Genomic DNA, 24,419 nt, shown 5'->3' on the forward strand with positions numbered 1-24,419 from the left:
AAGTCAAAAATAAAGAACACAGAAGGAAACGTACTTCAGGCGAGGAGGAGGACGGAGGAGGAGGCAAGGAAGACTCCCAGATAAAGTTTAATCCTCCAAGTACTGCTTATATCTTTCTCGTTAAATGTGAATGGGTAAGTAGCAGAAATAATCCCGGTAACACGGATCAGAACCCAAGGTTCCCACTTTTTAGGTGAATTAGAGCAATATTTACAACTACATTCTGAACAAAGAAAATCTTGGGTTTTTCAAATCGAACATATATTTCACCACCTTGTTTACCACACTTCCTCAACAGAATAAAATTTTTTTGTGTAAGTTTGTCAGTAACTTTTTTCTGTGTAATCATTACTAAATCACTCCTGAAATTTTCCAGTTACAGCTTTTGAAGGACTGGAAATGACCCTGTTTTCCTTGTTCAGCCCGGGAAGGGAGCAGGACTGGAGGGGCGAAGGCAACAGGGCAGGACAATGGTGGCAGCGCAGAAGGAAACCCGTCTTTCCCTTTGGGTGAAGGATGGCTTCGTAACACATCCCACATCGCCCACCAGCTCTTCAATCAAAGCAATGCAGCTGAAGCAGAATGACAAGGCCATCTTGACTTTCTCCCTTGGACGGACCACTGCCCGGACAACGTTTCTGCACTGCTGCAGAGTACCCTCCCAGCCAGTTCCCCGAACTCTACCCATTGCTGTATTAGACAGTTGGTGAAACCCGTATTATCTTTGCTCTGTTAAAAACTTCCACCACTGGTGATGGAAGGTTTAGAGGGCACCTACACACGGTCATCTGAGGTCCCTCCATTGCCAGGCTGAAAGGAATCTCCTTCCATACACTTTCAATCTAATTGAGGCTGTAAAATAACTGATTTTCCAGTTCAAACCATGAATCAAACTTTTCCTCTTTTTCTTTTTTTCTTTTAATGTTGGGTTGAACAAAAAGAAATTCAGTTCAGAATTTCTGCCCAATGAATCAATAGTGATTTCAAGCTCACAGCTGTGGTCTAGATGATGTTTCACTAGCACACAAATTAGAACAGCTTCAAAAGGAGAGGCCGAGATGCTCATCCCGCGGTGCTCTATAGCTTTATGGTAACGGCGTTCTTCTGAGGGGTCAGGGACTTCAATTCAAATCCCTATACCGCATTACGTACAAAGAGGACTTAAATACAGATTTCACGCATGTGGGAAAAATCTTGCAGAATATTGTTCATGGTTATCTCAAAACTCAATTGAAATGGCTGTGCATTTAATACTGCTGGGGATTACTGACTGTGGACTAAGCCTACCCAGTGTTGGAATTACTGCTTGAAGACAGAACAGGGCAAGGGAATTGCCTCAGGTGCCTCTTCCAATTTGCAAAACTCTACTTTTTTTTTTTTTCCTTTTTATATTTTCAATCCTAGAAAACTATTTCCCAAATATGACCTGAATTCGGAAATTTCATGCATACTAACACTACACTGTGACGGGTGGTGAAGTAAAATATTTACTGAAAAGATATTCCCTACTTATAATCCTTTGATAGGTTGTTTTGCTTCTAAACTGTGGTGCATCTCTGCAATCCTTTCTCAAATAAAACCTTTCTTAACAGAAATATTGCTTCTAAATGAACAAGCGGTAATTTTAGGTTCTGATTTTAGAATTCAAGTCAGATAGTTCTGGAAGAAACACTATTCCTACAACTTTCAATTTGTAAGTGTAATTTAATTTTTGACAACTGTCAGAAGTTGACATTCTAATGCAATTTTATTCTTCCTTGCTATAGAGTCACGAGAGTAATAAAATCTTCAAGAAAGACATAAGTAAATATAGTATGAAAAAGGAAGAATCACCTACTATATTAATTTATATTATTTTTCAAACATATATCACTGTGCTTTTGTAAAACCTGTCTCAAACTGTCATATTTGGGTGATATATCAAATGCCAACCACCCTTTATAACAAACATTTCTCAGAGATGTAAGCTGCTTTCAAAATTGAAATTAAAATGAGTTTAAACAACATGTTGAAAAGCGAAATGAATACGAGAATCTCCAGCCAAGGCTGTAACAGAAACAGATCTTTGGAAAACGGTGCAGAGAATAACTACAGGCTCTCAGTCCTCAGCTGGGTTTACCAAGAACCATCATCATCATCAGTTCAAGACCTCCCCAGCTGCCTGAACTATTAAGGACGTGTACAGAGGAGCACCTGTATGCATTTCATTTCTCTCTGTTTTCAGCTTCCTGCTCAAGGACACAGAACTCACTATGGGATGCAGGGTAAGAACACTTTAGGACTGCACCAGACTTGTAATGGGATGTTTAGGGGAGGAACCGAAGGTGGGGAAAACGAAGGATAGAGATGATCTGGGGAGGAACAAGCATGGGGAAAATGGAGGGATAAAAGGATAAAAGGGGTAGTCATATGTAAACAAACTGCCGGTCAATACACTTGTCTGGCTATGCCTTTGGCCAGATTTTCTGATTTCCAGTTGCTGGAGGGACCACAGCGTCTGGAGGCTGACTGAGACAACCGCTTCCATGTGTTTGTGTCTGTGTGTGTCCTTGGGAGTGGGACGACAGGGGAGATCAGGATCCATGGGCCAGCTCTGGGCCACAGTGAGAGGCTAAACCCAGCTGCTGAAGGGTTGTATATACAAATGTGTATACAAATATAGGTACTTCCCACTAACAGACCTTCAATCCTCATCGGCCAGAGAGGGGAAGAGGATAAGACTCTTGGGTTTGTTTCATAGAATCATGGCATGGTTTGGGTTGGAAGGGACCTTTAGAGGCCATCCAATCCAACCGCCTGCAGTGAGCAGGGACATCTTCAACCAGACCAGGTCGCTCAGAGCCCCGTCCAGCCTGGCCTTAGATGTTCCCAGGGATGGGGCATCGACCACCTCTCGGGGCAACCTGGGCCAGGGTTTCATAGTATCACAGAACAGTGAGTGCTGAGTGTCTGATGTGTGTGGTCAGGCTGGTATCTATGTATCCGTGAGCTGCACATGCGTGTTTGTGTGCATGCGCCTACTGAGAATATAAGTTCAGCCTCGCCATGGGGCCATGGAGCTGCAGCAGCCTCGCTACTGGATTGCGGAACCCCTGACACTACTTATCTGTGTAATAACTCTGAGATTCTGTACAATGTCTGCTCTTTCATCAGAAGTGTTTTAAATCATTTTAGAAAAAGAATTGTACTGTCTTTCAGAAGCTAACCTCTCTGAGAGCTGAAAGATAATTAATGGATTTGAAAGGGTCTGAAAGAGCCAGCGTTAGAGTAATTGCACAGAATGACATTTAGCAGGCCGCAGTTCTTAGGACGAGCACTGCAAACATGAATAACAATTGAAGTCGCTTCCAAAAGTAACGAGCAATTCAAAATAGATTATGAATATTTTTGAATAAGAAGATAGAGTTTTCAGCCCATATCTTCAGGGACTTGCTGAATATAAGACTTCAAATCTTCATGCTCAAAGCTTCCTGTTGGGCAGGGGTGAGCCATCAGAGAGTGGAAAAAAGCCAACTGCCAAAGGCAGAGATGCCACTGACAGAACAGAGAATATGCTTATTGTACACACAGGTTCTTTCAGAAGTGTAGACTAAAAGTCATTCTCCCATTAAGCAAGACTGACCACAAGGCTTTCCAAAATGGATAGGAAGTCTAGTTAGTCTAAAATAACTGCTTTTCAGTAACTTCTTTCTACACTCACCCATTTTCCTTTATCTGGAAATAGTGGTCACTAACGTCTATGGAAAAAAAAAAAAAAAAAGAAGTTCTTATACAATAAAGACCAGATAATTTTTTTCCTAAAAAGTATTTCTCTAGCCCCTAAGCCAGGTAAGAAACAATAGCTCAGGTTATGTAGACAAACTCTAAGTGATAAAATATTAGTAACAGGAGGGTTGTTTGTTTTGTTTTGTTTTTAAGAATCCATTATTCCTCCTCCACGCTTGCCAGATTCAAACCCAATATCCTACAGTTCATTCATTCAACTCCGACTTTGGGACTAACAATTGGCCAGAAAGACTCAGAAAAATGCCCAAGAAGCCCCAGAGTAATTAGTGCTCAGTTGTTACAGTAAGAGGTACCTTCAACTGCAGATCAACACTTCATTTTGAATTCTGTCGCTGAGATTCAGAGTTGAAAATGGATGCAGAAATCAGACAATACTTCATCATTTGCTTTCTCTATAAAAAGAATTTCTTCCTCTCCCACATCAAGTGACAGTTATATTGTGACAAGTCTTTTAATGGCTTCTACAGAAACACCCTTATGAAGTAATTCCACTTCCATATATTTTATAAACTAGGAAAAATGCGGAGAAACTAGCAGAGAGACAGAGCAAACCTACATCTATTAGCCTAATTCTTATTAACCAAATGAACCAGTGTAATATATTCAGCTAAGGGTTTTTTTTTTCTATTTTGAATGTCATTTTAAGTGTTAAACCCAAACTATTCCAGGAAAGCTTTTAAATACTAAGGGGTACAAAGATTTTTGGTTGGTTGGTTGGTGTTTTTTTTTTTTTCTTTAGTTTTGGGTTGGGTTTTTTTCCTTTGAAAAAGAAGGGACAGAATGGATAAAAACAAGTACATCAGAAGGATGGGCTAATGGAACAGTGTGAGGCAGGTATCCAGGGCCAGAGAAGGATTCGGAGAGGAGTGTAATCTACTGGTAGGGAAAACGAGGACAACAAACAAGGCACATTAAGTGTATAAAGTAAAGGCGAATAAAAAGAGATGGAGAAAAAGACATTTGATTTTTTTTTTCTACTTTGCATTACAAAACCATGGCTGAACATGAGCGACAAGGAGGAGGACCTTACATGAATACAGAACCAGGGTATGAGAAAGAAAGAAAAGTAAGAAGGGTTAACAGGGAACAGGAGCTATAAAGAGACCATGAGATAGGGGAACTTTCAGGCCCTGAATTGCAAGGAGACAAAATAAATGTATGACCACACGAGGGCAGCAAAGAAAAGGAGAGGGAAATAGGAGGAGTATAAGCGCAGCCCAGACTCTGTGGGTAACTGAGGTGGCTGCTAGGAGTTCCCTTTAATGCAGTTAAAAAAGAAAATTTATTGGATTAAGGGGCGGAAAACAAGAATCTGAAGTGAGTGGAGAAGTTTTAAGGATGGCAAAAACTGAGCAGGGATTTTCTGCTTCAATCGGGAAACTCAACGCCCCCTGGCAGCAAGTCTTAAAGACTTAGGATAACACGGCACTGCAAAGACTGGGCCTTAGGAAGGAACTGTTGGTCTAACACGGTCTAACTGAAAGAAAATTGTACAGTCAGGAAAGGTCTGCTAAAGCACAACTTGCCAGCCGAACTGGATCACTGTGTTGAGACTCAAAGAATGCTGTGCTTTTGGCTAAGGGTTCAGCAGTCTCTGGGAACACAAAACAGACAGCTCCAAGAGACGGCGTATGTGACGTTACAAATCGCAAGACAGACTCTGTCTCTCCGTGTTATACTGCTGTCACTGAAGTCAGAAGAGATTAAATGAGCTTAAATAACATAATAAATTATTATAAAAATTACCAGCATCTTGTGTATGTTCTGTGGTTTTGGAGTTTGCTCCCACCACCATACGCAGATTCCCTAACTTTCTCCCCAGGTAACTGAAGCAGGATGGTAAGGAAGATGGCCTTTCACAGGCCTTAGTTTAAAAATCTTCATTTTTAAAGTTTTAAAAACTAAGTAGTTAAAAGCATTAAATTAAATCATTAAAAACATTAATTTTTAGTATATTCCATCAAAGAGACAAAAAGCTACCAAGAAAGTTAAACTCGCTTTTGTGTGCCAGATATTGATATACACTTTCATGCTTACTGACAGTCATGGAGTACATGGATCTCCTCCTATTCTTTTTATGCAACTTGCATAAATCTGCATGAACGAAAATTTAAGTCTACCTCAAGTTTACACTGTCCTCAAACACAAAAAATACCATCAGCTATTTTCTGATCCTTTATTCAAGTATAAATTTCAGATCATGGTGTGCAGTTGTATCTACCCTGCCTGAAAAGCTAAAACTTAAAACACAACAACCAACTGCCAGACTAAATCATGTTTATAATGGAAGCTTTGGCTATATGTCAGGAAACTTTTAGGAGAATTATATTAAAATCAGGCAGTCACTAGCACATACTTATAAGATAAATGTTGCCGAAGTCATATAATAGATAGAACAAATTCACATAAAAAAAAAATAAATCTATGTCCTTATCTTGCTTTTCTCGGCACACCAGGCTGCTTCTTAATAAATTTAATCAGGTCTGAGCCCAATGGACCAGCAGTTCCTTGTAGGTTTTTGTGTGAATCAGAACCTAAATCTCTCCTCCACAGGGAATTTCCCTCTTCTCTAATGATCAATAAAAGAGCAGTTGCATTCAGACACCTGTGCTATGAGAACACATCCCTCTGCTCCCCTCCCCAGGCTGTATTTCTTATTTCTGTGAGTTCTCCACTTTGCTGCACTTCTTGGGCTTTGTAGTTTTCTTAGGGTTACTGTGACCGAAAAATACACAAAAATCTCACTCCTCCCAAAACCTCAGTATGCAGGAGGCTGATTGTTTTCCCTCACCTCTAATGTAAGACGACATGAATGACAAATATCAGCATTTCCCAGGTCTCATCTGTCCCCAACCTGGGAGATCTTTTACACAGTTCTGACAACATGGGAATAAATACCCATACCCAAACAGCACAGTATTCCGCGGCACAGCAGTTGGATAATTTCACTTAGACGGTTTTGAATGAAAGCTTATTTCCACTATCTTTTTTTTTTTTAAGACCTATGAGGCCAAAGTATTCCTATTATGGAATTATTATGTGATACATACATACACTCAGAGCTACATAGTTATGAGCTTTATGCATAAAATATTTACTCCTTTTCATAAAATTATGTGAAATAAAAAATAACCCACATTAAAAAAAAAATAAATATCTATCCTCTTGCTCTTGGGTTCATTTTTTTTAGAACTCAACTTTGTAAATCAAAACTGTCGCTCACCAGAGTTCCATACAGCTCTCCAAATATATTTCACCCTTCCACAATATTAAAGTAACATGCACCTTAAAGCTGTATATTCTTTGCATTCATGTTCATTCCAAAGTATTTTGCAAAGGATACAGTACATTCGTTTCATACCTATCAATGGAAAGCAACTCCCTCTGGGATGAATGGCAACAACCGTCTATAGCAGCATATAACAGTATACAGCGATACAGGGCAGCAACTGAGGAGCACACCAGAGCCAGCTGTAACTGTAGGAGATGTTTTTAGGTTGACGGTGTAATTATCCAAGCTGGAATTTCGCCAGAAAATCAACTAGCAATACTCTGGCAAAGCAGGGCCTCAGTTCATTAATCCAGCTCTTTATGGCACTGAGCTAAACATATCATTTCACATTTCAGCAAGGCTGGTCTAGTTTACGTGGCTCGTGTGTGCTAATAACGGTGTTTGGTATCTCCTGCTCCCCTCATTATGGATTCCTCTTGTACAGACCCAAAAAAGCTGCTCCATTTTCCTGCAGACTTTTTCTAGCCTGTGGTGTTGGCAGAAGAAGAACGCCTGCATTATTCTGCATAATACTGTTTAAGGTCCTTTTCCCTCTCTGCTTCCTGCAACACTGTTGGGTTTTGGTTTTTTTTAAAATATAGATTATATAAAAAGAATAAAAGGTTTATCATGAATTAAAGTCAGAAATTCAATCAAGAAAACCAAAACTCTCCACAGCAAATCCTCTCATATGCCTCTAGCATTACAAAGCAACAAAGAAATCACTGTTAACTAACACAAAGCTCTAATGATAAAGAAAGATAATAAGAAGCTCTGATACCATGCTAATGAATGTGGTGTATTTGCCTAGATCAGAGAGCGTGCAACAGGCTGATGCCTCTAACTCAGGAGAAGGCTCCTTAGGAGAAGCTACCAAACCGGAGGCAGCATCGCAGCCCCAGAGGGAGAGAGCTATCACTTCGGAGGGGACAAGGGCACTCGCGTCAGCGCTGAAGATGCTGTAGTGGAATTTGACATAACATAAAAAGTTTGATGATCAGAGGACTGGGAAGCTGCCATACGGGACAGGCTGGGAGAGCTGGGTTTGCTCAGCCTTGAGAAAAGGAGGTTCAGGGGGGATCTCATCCCCATGTACCAGTACTTAAGGGGCAGCTACAAAGGAGATGGAGACTCCCATTTTACACGGAGTCCCATGGAGAGGACAAGGGGGATGGACACAAGTTGCTCTTGGGGAGATTCTGATTGGACACGAGAAGGAAATTTTTCACGATGAGGACAGTCACCACTGGAATAATCTCCCCAGGGAAGGGGTTGACTCGGCCACGTTGGGCACCTTTGAGAGTCGTCTGGACAGGGAGCTGGGCCATCTTGTCTAGACTGTGCTCTTCCTAGAAAGGTTGGACTAGATGATCCCTGAGGTCCCTTCCAACCTGGGATTCTGGGATTCTGTGAAAATAAGCCATGTAAGCATGGGAAACTGAAGTAGTTGACAAATGAAACTGCATGCCAGAACAAGAAGGCATCAGCATCAAAATTCTAACAAAAAGAAGAACCAAACAAAAAACCCCAAAATAAACAAACAAACAAAAAATCCAAAACCAAACCACACGAACACACACCCCCCAGAATACTGGCACAGCACTGTACATAGAGTATACAGCACATACTAGACTTATTATGATGTACTGGCAATTTTATATTAAAAAAAAAACAAAAAAACAACACACAGGAACAGGAAAACAGTGAAACCAAATGTATATACAGTGGGTAGGAGGAAGAAATAGCCTTGGGACAGAACAGACTGGAAGATTCACAGCCAAGTGTTTATGTATACAGGATTTTAACCCTGCCTGCTCCTACGATCGTTTGAGTCCACTTTTCCCAAACTGAGTAAACCAACACCCGTGTGCCGGGGGCCTAACTCACTTTATACCTCAGTCCTTTAGACTCCTTTCAAAAGCTCAGCTGGAGATCCGCCAGCCTTGTTCTAAAACTCAGGACCGATAATACTGGCAGATGGTATCTTTAGATCATAGGATTTACAATGGAAAATACCTGAAAGGCACTTAATTCTGCTGCAGTAAAGGCAATTACAACCAAAGTCAATGAAAGGGAAAAGTTTTGTTATGAGCATATATTGAAAACATATTTTTCCCCCACCACACACGTAAATTTGAAAGCATCTGACATACATTTTATCTTTTGAAGGAAAATTGTCAGACAATACCATGATATCATGGATATCCATGATACTTCTAAAAATCCAACGCCTTATTTGAAAGCGGTTTTCTTATAATACCAATTTAAACTTCAAGTATTATATCGTGCATAACCAGGATTATTTCGGCCAGTAAAGAAAATGTTGTTAGCCCACACGTGAGTCCCATGCCCAACGCGGCAATATTTTGTAACACTGCGTATCTTGAAGCTTGCAGTTCGACCTAAGCAGTGTGCAAAGTAATGTTGATAATTATCTTTTTATCACCAACACCCAGAAAAAATCCTGGCTTCAATATTGCTGTTATCTGTATATTTTCAGACTTTGATAACCTTTGCATGTATCTCAATATATACTTGAAACCACAAGTAATTCTACACTGCTGTACTATTGGATTGATAATTTTCAGATTGCTCAGAAAGGTACGCACCGTAACTCTCATTGTACCTTTGCATCCACAGGCTTTAAACCACTGCTCAGACTTAGCAAAGTGAAAAATCATGTTATTTTGTTACACAGCAGAATAAAAAGCAAGTTGAACATCAAACAACAAGCTTTGGCACGGCACAGAATGGCTGCTAAGTAATATTTTAATTTCCTATTTCGTGATAGAGCAGCCGAAAGGAAAAAAAAAAACAAGAAACCCACATTTTTTTACCAAAGTTAGAACGTTCCTTACACACATTGCCATTCACAAAGGTAGAATCACAGAATCATTAAGGTTGGAAAAGACCTCTAGCATCACCGAGTCCAACCGCCAGACCAACACCCCCAGGGCTCCTAAACCATGGCCCGAAGTGCCACGTCTGCACGTCTTTTAAATACCTCTGGGGATGGCAACTCCCCCACCTCTCTGGGCAGCCTTACTGACCTTAGGTATAGCTATTTTAAGACTTACATGCCATATTACAGATATACAGTAATATAGCACATAGTTTTCATTACATTGTCAGAGCAGCTGATACACTTGGTTTGGAAGAAATCTTTAAAAGCATCAAATAAAACAGGTACCCAGTTAAGCATCTTGTTCCACGTACCTTGTTTGCGTACATCCTCCACAGCAGCAACCAATTCCTCCTTGAGATCCTGGCTCTCTTTAGCAATTTGATCTCCTTTTTCTAAAAAGTTTTGAGTGGCCTGTTCTACCGAAGCAGCCAACACATGAGCCTTCTTAGAACGCCCTTTCTTCTTGCCAGATGGTCCTTTATTGCTTGTGTTAACAAGCGTTGTTACCTTTGGGAAAGAAAAGTTTTTGTCAGTTTGAAGGATTTTTCAACTATTAATTGCGCAATAGATGGCCCCCTAATTCAATACCCCCGCTATTTTCTTTACCTTTGAAATGATGTAATGGTCACACGTATTGAATAAATAAAACTTAAAATTTAAAATCCAAAGCATAGTAGTGCACACCTCAAAAAAGCTTTTTCCTTTTAAACTCTATTTAGTCTGGGCTAAGCAAATCACAGTCAAGCAGTGAAGGAGAAAAAGCTAAGAAACAGGTATGGTAGGGCATTGTGCTAAAGAACCATTTTTGTCATTGTTTTTCATTTTTAAAAAATGAATAAGCCGATAAAATGAAAATCTACAACATACAGGTCAGAAACCATTCAAAAAGCAACCATCCCTTGAGATAAGTACCGTCAGTTACGTTCAAGTGGTGACAAAAACATTGCAGATGTTTTCCAGACATTAGGGAACTAATAGCTCCTGCTGCAGAGATTACACAAGTTAAAACTATTCATTCTAGTATTGCTCCAGTATATTTGTAATATATTGGCGTAACGCAACAGCAGACGGTGAAATGATCCCACTCCCTCCCCAGTATTTAAACAGAAAATCTGCTTCCATCATTTGTAGAAACTTCTAAAGGAACTCTTTATTGAGCTGATCAGAATCTTCAGCTGCAAAGCTTAACAACACAGCACAGTCCCTTCCACAGCTTTTTGCTGGACCAAAAATATCTTACACCACTCCAGGAGCAAAAGCCTGCCTGTCTGTAAAGCAGGAATACTGAATCGGATGTCATCAGGTGTTAAATGCATGAAAAAACAGCAATGGACCCATAATGCTCAGGGATGCAATGCACCCTAACTGGGCAGGTGAAGTGACATACCGGTGTGCTAACCCAGCAAGTTACCGTGAGAAAATAAAAACCTTTCCAGTAAAGACAGTGCACCACAGAGCAAAAGATTTCAAAGCGAAGTATAAAAATTCACTGTCATCCCATCCCTATGACAAGAACCACGACAAGGTGTTCGGTACCGTTGTGACCCAAGAGCCTCGGGACGTGCTGTTTGCACTACGTTTTACTCCTCTTTGAGTTAGTGGTTTGTGTTTATTCTTTTTTCTTTCAAATCACATTTAAAAACTACAGACTATGGAAGGAAAAAAATTAAAAATAAAATAATAAAAAAAAAGAGATTATCAGGGCTTGAAAACACCATACACATATGCATGGATGTGTTGATCCAGGGCCTTCTTTCTGGAAGGAGTCTGCTTGGCTACAGGAAGGTAATATTCTTCCATCATCTGGTTTTTTCCACTATTTATATTTAGAGATAACATTTTCTTTATTAGTTTTCCCTTGAAATAATTCTTCATTAAATTTCCCAAAGATCCTTCCTTGGCTGATCACTGTCTATTTAAGGATTTTAGAATTTTAGAAATAGACAAACTAGGCTACCTCTGTAACCTAACTCAGGGTTACCAAATTGAATGGGTTTGTCCAGCACATCATCAGGATGACTACGAAAAGCTTTCACATACAGCAGGCAATAAAACTGGTTATGCAGATGCTGAAATTCACATAGGAGACACAAAGATGAATAGAATAATGTCAGAACTTAATCTTAATTATTTAGACTTATTGAACAAACTGGAATTAGGCTGCTAGAACAGTTCAGAGAGGACAGAGAATCATAGAATCATTAAGGTTGGAAAAGACCTCTAGGATCAGCAGGTCCAACCGCCAACCCAACACCCCCAGGCCTCATAAACCATGTCCCCAAGTGCCACGGCTGCACGGTGTTTGAACCCCCCCAGGGACGGTGACTCCCCCACCTCTCTGGGCAGCCTGTGCCAGGGCCTGACCGCTCTGGCAGGGAAGGCATTTTCCCTCATCTCCAACCTAAACCTCCCCTGACGCAGCCTGAGGCCGTTCCCTCTCGTCCTGTCACTGGTGACTTGGGAGCAGAGACCAACCCCCCCCTCACTCCAGCCCCTCTCAGGCAGCTGCAGAGAGCGAGAAGGGCTCCCCTCAGCCCCCTCTTCTCCAGGCTAAACCCCCCCAGCCCCCTCAGCCGCCCCCCAGCACACTTGTGCTCCAGACCCTGCCCCAGACCCGCTGCCCTTCTCTGGACACGCTCCGGCCCCTCAAGGCCCTTCTTGTCCCGAGGGGCCAAAAACTGAACACAATATTCAAGGTGCGACTAAAGAAAAGAAAAGGTGGTCAATAAATTAAGTCAAAGAAGAGTATTTCATAGTTCTCTATTAGATAGATGCAGGGATAAAGAGCTAAAAAAATGCTCAAAGTAGCTCAAACACAGAGAAGTTGCAGATGGCAGAAGAACCAGTGAAGTCCTGTGAAGACACAGAAATTAGCTGGATTACGGACTTCTTTTGGTACCCTAAAATTTTAGTTTCCCATTAAAAGTCATCAAAATCAGTGTTACTAGCCCAGGTAAGTCTGCTGCTTCTGTGCACGTTTCATCCGTCAGGCGGGATTCTTTTTACCTAACCTTACCTACAAGAAGTCACACATCTGTTGGAAGATCATCTACAAGTTCTGAACTAATGAAGTCAATGAATGGGAATAGGGACCACAGCCGCCGTAGAATATGATAAACTGGCACCTACAGACACTCAATGAGGCATCATTAATGAGGAAGGGGACCTAAAAAAATCAGATTCAGATCAAGCAAATAGGTATAAGATTGCTAAACTAAGTGAAATAAATCCTGAATATTTTACCATGATAATCTACAAAATGCAGTATATATAAATATGTATTTTTAGATATAGGTATATAGAGGGGGGGGTGTTATTTAACACAATGTTGCTACATGTTGGATTTACTAGCACAACAATGGTCTCAGCAGAACCAACGAACAAACCATTTTACATGCAGACCTCATAATACAACAATTTTCTCCAGGTAATTTTAAATAAAACATACTTAGAAAAGTAAATATCCTGATTTAGCTTCCACCAACGGCATTGAGTGACAGGAGAGGCCTTCCTCCTATAACTGGTAAGTATGAGGTAAGTCCTGGAAAAATCCATTCCTTGAACAGGTAAGCATGTAATATGCAGAGGAAAAACAGTGATTGGTTGAATACACGTTGAATTTAATTCTGTGAGTTTTGTTCAATGGCAGCTCACTGGGTTGGTTGGGTTTTTTTTTCCCAAGAAAGGATAAGGACAAACACAAAATTCAGATTTTCTCACACAGTCAGAGTGAACTGCAGGTGTCTGTAACCCCGACTGCGGAGAGTGGTTTGCTGAATCCCCGAGAAGGGACTAGTCAGGAGACGGGCACCTTATGCAGCGAGCTCCGAGGTAGCTGCAAGGGCACACCACAGGTGCAATTAAATCAAGAAATGAGAAATAAATATTGATTGATTTTGGCCCATATATAGGGAGCTTTTTCTCTCCGTACCTTTAATAAAACTGAGGTGTTTTCAAAATAGCTTGGTAGTCTACTTTTACAACATAAACAGACAAAATAATATAACTATATCCATTTAAAAACGATAAAGGAACTCTTCTTGGGGAGAGGATGAAAGCTGGGAGCGGTTTGTTTTTAGAGAAAGTATGCTCACAGCAAATAATTGTTTCAGCTTTAAATAGTGCTCTTCCTAGCGCATCGGTATCTCATTATGGACACCTACAGACATGCAAACAATTCTAAATCACCATAAAACAATAAGGAAAGTTTATCAGAAAATTGCAAAATATATGGAAATAATTATAAATTAAAATTAAGTATTTAACAGCATTTTCTATAATGCTTTTTTAACATAGAACAATTGCTCTGTCCTATGCTGACTAATGCAGAAATACAGAAAAATCACTTAAAGGTGTCTGCCAGTGCTCAAAGTCTTCTCAGTAAAGGATCCCTGCGTCAGAGTCCACCCAGATGTACATGTGCAGGTCCTAGAGCTGGAGGGGAACCAGCACTGGGATACAACCTTTGTTAATGCATCGACCCACACCAGTCCAGAAGTAGCACAAGGCATTGCGAATTCCTAATTGCCTCAGAATGCGGAGACTTTTGCTACCACTTGTTACAACAGACATGTAGAAAACAGCATCCCCAAAGTAAATAATCTTTTTCAAAAGGAAATGATTGCCAATTCCCTTCTGAAAATTTTGCTGCTTTTTTTCTTATTTTGTTTTGTTTCTGGCATTAAAGAAACACAAAAAAAATCCCTGTGAAAAAGTCTCTAGCATGTCAAAAGCTCAGACTAAAATATAATCATGAAATCACAGAATCCCAGAATCCCAGGTCAGAAGGGACCTCAGGGATCATCTAGTCCAACCTTTCTAGGAAGAGCACAGTCTAGACAAGATGGCCCAGCTCCCTGTCCAGGCGACTCTCAAAGGCGTCCAACGTGGCCGAGTCAACCCCTTCCCTGGGGAGATTATTCCAATGGTGACTGTCCTCATCGTGAAAAAATTTCCTTCTCGTGTCCAATCAGAATCTCCCCAAGAGCAACTTGTGTCCATCCCCCTTGTCCTCTCCATGGGACTCCGTGTAAAATGGGAGTCTCCATCTTCTCTGTAGCTGCCCCTTAAGTACTGGTACATGGGGATGAGATCCCCCCTGAGCCTCCTTTTCTCAAGGCTGAGCAAACCCAGCTCTCCCAGCCTGTCCTCGTATGGCAGCTTCCCAGTCCTCTGATCATCTTGGTGGCCCTTCTCTGGACCCCTCCCAGCCTGGCCACATCCTTTTTGTACAGCGGGGACCAGAACTGCACACAGCGCTCCAGGGGTGGCCATACAGTACTCCAGTACGACATGTGCTAACAAGAGAGCACCACCAGTTCACAAATGGTGCTAGAGACATCGTTTGCCCATGTACCTCAATGATTTGTAAATTTGAAGGAAAGGCTTACAAATTTTAAACAATGGATATCCACAAACATGACATGCATGAACAGCGGTGTCTCACTGCTACCTGAATGGCAGCATTCAGATGCTGGGGTTTGGTGGGGTTGATTTTATTTTATTTTGCTTACAAAGAGGTGACCTGGCACACAGAGGTAAGATCATTCACATGAAACTGTAGGAAAAATTTTGAGCCTAACTCAGATCAGTTTTTTATATATTTAAATTCCATGGAATACAATAAGAGGAAAGTGAATGAATGCCTCTTATGATTACATTGATTACTATTATCTTCCCCACCACCACCACCGTATATAGTTATTTTTAATTTAGTTCTGCAACTCAAGATTAGTACAATGAGGCCATAATGGAGACACTCTTTCTATCTGGAAATATTCATGGGCTTATATGAAATCCTACTAGCCTGCTTTCTTATTTTAAATATTTGAAACAGTTTTAAAAGCAAATGGAGACGTTGTATATTTCCTGACCTTGTTGATAAAACCCACTTCAGTAACTAAAATGACTGCTGAGCAGAAAAATTTCTTTTTTTCTCACACTCTAGGTTAGGAAACACCAGCAGGAACGGTTCAATTTTCCACATTACTATTTTTTTAAAAAAATCAATTTAAATGTTAGGAACTTTAAGATAGACCTCACATATTTTTTTGTGAAAACAAATTTCTTAGGGAAAAAAAACCCAAAACTCTAAGATCAAAGGAAAGTATTTGCTAACAGAAACTACAACGAAAAGGAAGAGCAATATAATCTTCAGTGAGCACCAGCAGAACATCGTAACATCTCCTGCCGTAACACGTCCTGCGGATGAGGCCAGCAGAGAGAAACCATCTATTTTAGTCACAGCACTGTCACTCAAGCCTCTGACCTCATACAACTCATGTCTCCTACCTACGATTTCACTTTTTTTCCCCTCTATTCCAGACACTTATTTTGCTGAATCAGGGTCCCAAACCAGTTTGATCAAAATAAAAATATTCATTTCAGAGACAGTCTAGAAGCAAACACCCGGGGTTAGTTTCCTTAAGAAAAGGAATAGAAAAAACACAGTGCACGCAGTTTTAATCTCACATATGCATCTTTCAGCTACTTGTAACAGAAGTATAAATTGAAATCTCTGCCGCATATTATAACTGGCACGTATAAATACATGTCTTTCCAAAAAGCCTTCACGTTCTGAATTTATCAACGACTGCAAGCACAGGAATAAACACAAACAAAACGATGCAGCCCAACATGGACTACTCCCAAAAATTAATTGGCATATCAGAACTAGATCATGCAAACTTATGAGAATAGCTAAAAACTTCTACAAGTTCTTAAAACTACAATTCCTGAGCGAATAACAAGGTCTCAGGATGCTTAAGTGACCTATATAGTAAAGAAAGCATTGAGAGCAGACACAGAGAGCGCATATATTCTTTCCAAAATGTAAATATTTTCCAAAGAACACAACAGAACTTCCTAGTCTTGTACCATGGGCTCGGAATCCCTACTGTAATTGTTACTGCTATGCCTAGAAAGCTGAGCACCTTCTTCTATGAACATTAATGATCATCTTCCTCATGCACTGAGTCAGAGAAAACTCTCACGGACTTACGGCACCACTGAAAGAACTTTATAGTGAGCATGTATTGTGTTCCTCTGCATTTATTTGTAGATGACTTAATCTCCGCGTTAGGGATAGAGACGACTGGTGTCACGGTCATGGAGCGTACTCTCATCAAGTTGCAGACGATGGATTGGGGGGATCGGTCGATATCCTTCAGGGCAGGGCTGTCACTCAGAGGAACCCTATGAAAGTCAACAAGTACAATGTCCTCCTGCACCAGTGAGGGGGAACCCGTAGCGATAAGACGGGAAGGACTGACTGGCTGGGGAGCAGATGTGCTTCGAGGGACCTTCATAGACAGCAAGCTGTCAGCCGTGTGCCCTGGCACACCTTGAATATCATGTCCAGTTTTGGGGTCTCCGATACCAGACAGGCTCAAGTTGAAACAAGAGAGATTCAAACTGGATATGAGGAAAAAGTCCCACAATGATTTGTACAAGTACAGTGATTTTCATTTATAAAGTGGACTTTACTCAAGGTCCCCTAAAATATTCTGTAAATGTAATATGACAGCCTAATAAAAAGAGCAAAGGAAAGTAGTTTGGACCCTCCTGACGCAGAGGAGACATCCCACCTGCCAAGGAATCATTGTAACCAAGGAACTGCACACTGACTGGAACAGGGAGGGGGATTCTTCTCTCTAAACAAAGTTGGACCATCATGTAGCAAGAGACAGAAGACTCATTTGACCAAAAGGCAGTAAGCAGGGGGAGGAATCATTCGCAATGCAGGGTTAGGACACTCACTTGGGACAGGGCAATTCTGGATTCCAGCCTTTGCACTAACAGGTGGGTTCTGCACAATACACAGCCCTCACAGGAAGGTCACCACTCATAATAACTGGAATCTTGCAATTTTGCCCACCTTGTGTCAGCTTCTTTAAAATTACATTAAATTACCAGTTTGAAATGCTAAGAAAACAATCTCTTCCAAAATTAGAAGTACCATTCAGAAAAGTCAGCCGTACTGGGAGAGGGGAAGGGGGGAGGAAGACTTATTTTATTAGTGACAAAAAACCCCATAGCATATTAGCCACCTTCCCCTTTCAAAAAAGCCATCTATCAACCTAGTACTTAATATAGAGTGCATGATAAAAAGAAAAAAATAATAACCTGCTGTTTTATTAACAGTATGCTTGAGTTTTTCAGGAGTGTCTACCCAGAAGATTTTAACTGCACTTGCGCTTGAAAAAAAGAGGTTGAAAAAAAGGAAAAGACAAAACAAGAACATGGCTCAGTTTTCTGGCAGGGCTTTAAAGCTAACTGTTTTATTTTAAATACTTTACCCTACCTATGCTGGTACAAAGGAAAGAACATCTCTATCAGCTTCTGTTACTAATTAATGCAGACCTCTCCCCAAATTCTGTACAACTATCAAATATATCACTTGATAATTACCATAAGCTCATTTGGCAACCCCATAATGATCCTGGCTTTGTGATCACACTAGGGAACCTTGCTCTCTTATTTTATTAAAGAAGCTTCACACAGTTCTAGCACAAATCTCTGTTGGAAAAACAGAACTTCACTAATTAAGAGTTCAGTCCCATCCCGAATTAAGTCTTCCTTACACAGCTCCAGCAGCACAAAAGAAAGGTGAGGATGCCTTTGCTAAAAGCAGAAAATTCTATTAGCATGGATTTCCCTATTGTAGAGGTCATGTGCGGGCAGGGATGCCAGAAGTGAAAGGGGATAGACCTACATCACATACTCATCAAATTAATCCCAAGTCAGCAGCTACAGCTCATAGTGAAACATTCCCGGCCCTGTCAAGATCTGACTTCCCTACAGATTTCTTATTGCATGTGCCAAAAGTTGAACAACTGTAATACTCCTCCCTCTGTTTCCTCAATACCTGCTTGAACTGTACTAGTCAAGATTTTCGATAACCACATTACAAAATATATTGACAATTTTTGAGAAAAATATTGCTATGCATTTTTTTATTATACTACTATTATAATTCTTGTGATTTGTCACTGACCACTCACCTAGGACTGATGCCGTGTTATTATCTTTTCAGTACAGACTGGGTGATGAAAGGATTGAGAGCAGCCTGGCAGAGAAGACTTGGGGATACTGGTAGATGAAAAATTAGGTATGAGCCAGCAACACGCTCTCGCAACCTAGAAAGCCAGTCTACCCTGGGCTGCATCCTAAGTGCAGCAAGCAGGTCAGGGGAGGTGATGGTACTCGGCTCTCGTGAGACCCCCCTGCAGCGCTGCATCCAGCTCTGGGGTCCCCAGCACAAGACAGACACGGGCCTGTTGGAGCGGGGCCAGAGGAGGAACATGAAGATGGTCCAAGGGCTGGAGCATCTCTGCTGTGAGGACAGGCTGAGAGAGCTGGGGTTATTCAGCCTGGAGAAGAGAAGGCTGTGGGGAGACCTTGTCGGGGTAAAGGAGGCTTATGAGAAAGACAGAAAGAGACTTTCTACCAGGACCTGTAGCGACAGGACAAGGGGTAAAGGTATTAAACCAAAAGAGGGTAGATTTAGATTTGATATAAGGAAGAATTTTTTTCATGGTGAGGGTGGTGAGATGCTGGACCAGGTTGACCAGTGAAGTTGTGGATGCCCCGTCACTAGATGTATTCAACGTCAGGTTGAATGGGGCTTTGAGCAACCTGATCCTAGTGGAAGATGTCCTATGCATGGCAAAGGGACTGGACCAGATGATCTTTAAAGCCCCCTTCCAACCCAAACCATTTGATGATTCTGCGATATTATGGTTTTTAAATATCATTAAATATCATTGACAGGGCATTTTCAAAGGGTGGACAGCACGTATATGTTTGCTTGTTTTTAATAAGCCAAAGCAGGTAAATCAAACATGGCAATGCAAACATGGACATTATGAAAACCATTCACACAAATACTTTGGTTTGGCTGCAGCAAATGAAATCTACATAAAAGGGTTTCTCTGAAACATCAATAATTATTTGCAAGAAAATTCACTATTCTCCCCTATGTCCCCTCTATTTTCAAGTAAATATTACTTGTTCTTCCCAGTGGCATTTCTTGAATGCGAACAGCTACACGTTATTCCTCTCGTCTCATACATCCATATATCACCAAGCTGCTAGAAACACTCAATGACCTGAAAAAAAGACAGCCCTGACATTTTAGTGTAAGGGCCCTTTTGCTTCTAGATATAAGGCTACCCTTCCACTCGAATGCACTATCTTACTGCCTCGCTGGTTATACTAATGGTATCCCCTTCGGCATTGTTTTTCAAAATCCTCCTGTTTCCAAAAGAAGTTTGTTTCATCAAAGAAAAAAATCCCTACAGCTGTCTGGAAACACAAATTTTGTTTTCCAAACTGTCTCAGGGTTGGGTTTTCTTTTTTTACTTTCTTTGGCCACAGGATGAAACAGAGACCTTTCGAAATACTTTGTGAGAGAAACAGATTGTGTTATGGGTCAAAGCACTGGCATGGGTTAAAGCACTAGCATGGCTGTAGGAAGACCAGATTCAATTCCTGGCTCAAGATAGAGAACAGACCTGAACACTGTGTTTATGACCTTCTTCACTTCGGCCATCTAGAACCAGAGCAAAAGCATACGGGACTTCACTCCCCATATTCCAACTTTGCACACCATAAACTTACTTTACGATATGGCTTTCAGCAGTAGCTCATTAGGTGTTTCTAATTCAACTATAAGATATTATCAAGCAACATACAGTCGAAAATATTTTCAACAAACTACTTCTCCATTCCCACACAAAACAGAGGAGCAGCTACTTGTTGGTTTTTTTCATACTTGTGCTTATTCTCCAGTGCTACTTAAAAAACTAGGTCTTTTTCCTTATTACACCAACATAATTGTGAACAAAAATGTGCTGCTGAGCACGATTCACTCTTTAATATACCTCCTTTTTTTGATAATAATCTTCAATTTTCTCTATCAACTTAACTAATTTGCCACTGTCCTTAGCCTATAAATCATGCTAGTTTTCCCCTAACGCATACATAATTATCTTTTCTAATTATCTCTGCACAATTATCACCGGCTGTCTACCTAATTCATAAAACTGAAATTCTTTTCCTATTATATATAGACATTTGAATTATCACTGACAAATATAACTTCCACTATCCACACCAAAGTCCAGTGTTTTAACCCAGTCTTTTTGTAGTCATTCCAGTTCCCTTCAGTGTTTGCAAACACCTGCGGGTTAAAAGAATCAATAAATAAGCAGACTATTCTCTCTAATGTATAAATTATTAGCTAGGATGTTGAAAAATGCCAATGACACACCTACCTTTTGGATGCAAAGTACAGAGATAACTCAGGCAACACTGATTAGAGCCAGTATATTTTCATCCAATCTCGCTTGAGGACACCTAGCTGCTCTGATTCACTTTTCTGCTGCCAAATACAAATTCCTGAACAAATTTGCATATTTCTATTCTGTCTACATGATGTACCTTTAGGATGCAATTTCGAGATAGCAACACTGTTACTGTTAATTTATATTCTTCTTATCAGTGTTCACAGCACGGGAAGAGGCTTATATCCTGGCCAACGTGAATGAATATTATGTAAGAAACTTTTAAAGTTCTTCAGCAAGTATTTTAAAGTTTTTCAGAAAGTATGAATTCTCTGTGGAATTTCCTACTACTTCTTCTGTTGACAAAAAGGAAAAAAAGCACAATTAAAAAAAGCCCATCACGCCTATTTTCCTCTTACAAATCTTCTCAAAAATTATCTGTTATACAACAGACATACAAACCAATACGCTTTGACTCTCCCACCACTGAAACAAGAATCAATATAATTTAGGCTAATAAAATATCTCCCCTAATATATTTTGCCTCTGATTTGTAATAATTTAGGAGCAAAAAATCTTTAAATTCTCCTTTTGTGACAAAGTTCTCCTGCTAATTGGCACTTGTGTCAGCCCTGGTGTGGCCAGCAGGAGCCGGGCAGGGATGGGGCCCCTGTGCTCGGCCCTGGGGAGGCCCCACCTCGAATGCTGGGCTCAGGTTTGGGCCCCTCGGGACAAGAAGGGCCTTGAGGGGCCGGAGCGTGTCCAGAGAAGGGCAGCGGGGCTGGGGCAGGGTCTGGAGCACAAGTGTGCTGGGGGGCGGCTGAGGGGGCTGGGGGGGTTTAGCCTGGAGAAGAGGGGGCTGAGGGGAGCCCTTCTCGCTCTCTGCAGCTGCCTGAGAGGGGCTGGAGTGAGGGGGGGGTCGGTCTCTGCTCCCAAGTCACCAGTGACAGGACGAGAGGGAACGGCCTCAGGCTGCGTCAGGGGAGGTTTAGGTTGGAGATGAGGGAAAATGCCTTCCCTGCCAGAGCGGTCAGGCCCTGGCACAGGCTGCCCAGAGAGGTGGGGGAGTCACCGTCCCTGGGGGGGTTCAAACAACATGTAGACGTGGCACTTGGGGACATGGTTTAGGAGGCCTGGGGGTGTTGGGTTGGCGGTTGGACCTGCTGATCCTAGAGGTCTTTTCCAACCTTAATGATTCTATGATTCTAAACTACTCAGAAGCTATTTAGAAGGCCAATATGAATTCCAGCTTTTTTTTTTTTTTTTATAACTCCATCATATAAGGAGTTAGCTGGTAGACAGGTAAAAGACATTATTTTTGTATTCCAGTCACGTAAGACAGCAGGTTTATATTCCTCAAGTTTCCTACAGATTTACCTGCTCATTTACATGACTCAAGCTTCCCCGCACCACCCAGACAACTTGCCTCAACTGTGACCCCAGAAAAAGGCCTAAAGACACAGAATCAGTTGCTCAAGTGCTACAGCTCATTCAACCTCCATGCAGAGCCTGACAAGAAGAATGCCAATTAATGCCGTTTTAAGCAGTGCCGGACTGTGGCATGGACGCTTGTCAGCTCATAACAGCACTGGGACCGAGACCATCTCATGGAACCGGCGCTACAAACAGCAACATTAATTACAAGATACCCTCTTCTCTGCTTCTGCACTGTCAGGATTGCAAAACTTCTCTTTTAAGAACCAAACAATCCCCTTCCTGAATACAGGTTTCTAATATCTTGTTAGGAATTTTGAAAATTCCAGCTTTTGTCAAGCTAGAAAAGCTTAAGCAGGTGTTTAATTTGACCAATTACACAATTGAGTTCTTTGAGAAAAGAGTCTTCAACAAAACTATTGTCTTAATTTGACTCCTAAAAAATCTGCTCAATGCCTTTAACACAAGCAAAATATAAAAGTCAAATTTTAAGATGTTGCTTTCTATTTCTAAATCACTGTGGTTCTTCTAATTGCACAGAAGGGCTTGCCAAAGACAGTAAGAAACACAGACTCCCATTATCTCAGTTTTTTAGGTTACACTAAGCAAGTTAGGTTGTACCATTTCATAAATTCAAGTTTATGATTAGTGCTAAAAATGCATTTTCTGTCATCTAAGAATAGTTGATGAATATACTAAGATGGATAGATGAACAAGAATTCTTCCCTGCATAATAGCATACTTTTAGCAGGATTAGTATTTTACATGGCTTAGAGACCAGGCTACACACTGGTGGGTACAGCATTTTCTTGGCAGGGGGGTAAGAAACGTGGGTTTGAGGTACACCTCAGGCTCAGGAGAGAAGTGAATCAAGTCTTCTTCCTTCATGGCTAAACACCTTAACATCTAGAATATTATATAAGGTGGGCTGCAACACTAGTGTGGTTGGGTTTGAAAAGACAAGAATGAACCATTTTTTCACACCGAAGGAGGATTTAGACTAACTCCAAGCAAACCTGCTGTCTAGTAATCACTGTATGACATAAGTTCTGCCCTGTGGGCTCAGAGTTGAGCGTATGTTTCAGAAGGGGATGGAATTTCAAAAAGTCCACTTCCTTTGACATGTCTCCCACTTGCCATCTTTAAGTCTCACTCCTAAGCAGCTCTTTTCTCCATATGTTGAACAGGGAGCCTAATCACATAAGTGCAGTTTATAAACTACATCCCAGGAGCTGGGTGCCTAGAAGGACTTGGCATCTCCATACCTTTGAGTCTTCCAAAGCTCTAAATCAAGGACACTTATGGGTTTCGTATAGCACAGGTTGAATTTTAATTGGAGCAACATTTGGAGATAGCCGTCCTTCCTGCTTATGAGCTTGTAACCATCTTATTTTTGTTTACCATTGTCCTAGTGAGACAACATCACGAAGCCGTGTGGGAATTTAAAATGAAACCAGTAAAGGCAAGTTACCTCCAAATGATCACCTCTCTGCAACTCACCAGTGGTTAACAGGCTAGAATTCAAAAAATGTTCTCTTGAACAGTAAAACATGAGGTTTCTCTTACCTCAGCTAAAAATAATCAGAAAGCTGAAGTCTACCTGATAATCCTTAAGTATACATTCAGTGGTACCAACCTCGAAGCAGACAGAAACATCAACTTTCAGTTGTGTCCAATGGTTTTAGCAACAACTGAGCAGTAACTGAGGGTGAAGTCATCTTTTTGCATTCAATAACTT

At 41.0% G+C, this 24,419-nt stretch overlaps 1 protein-coding gene across 2 annotated transcripts in view; it reads right to left on the reverse strand.

Annotated features, from left to right (window-relative positions):
- Nucleotides 1-24,419, reverse strand: part of CTNNA2 (catenin alpha 2) — a 530,531-nt gene that overhangs the window by 411,700 nt on the left and 94,412 nt on the right. For both annotated transcript variants that reach the window (XM_075092184.1, XM_075092185.1), the window contains exon 3: nucleotides 10,274-10,469. In XM_075092184.1, the coding sequence (XP_074948285.1) occupies nucleotides 10,274-10,469 (196 nt within the window). The remainder of the gene's footprint in view (nucleotides 1-10,273; nucleotides 10,470-24,419) is intronic.

Source organism: Phalacrocorax aristotelis, chromosome 4, assembly GCF_949628215.1.
Source record: "Phalacrocorax aristotelis chromosome 4, bGulAri2.1, whole genome shotgun sequence".
Taxonomy (NCBI): domain Eukaryota; kingdom Metazoa; phylum Chordata; class Aves; order Suliformes; family Phalacrocoracidae; genus Phalacrocorax; species Phalacrocorax aristotelis.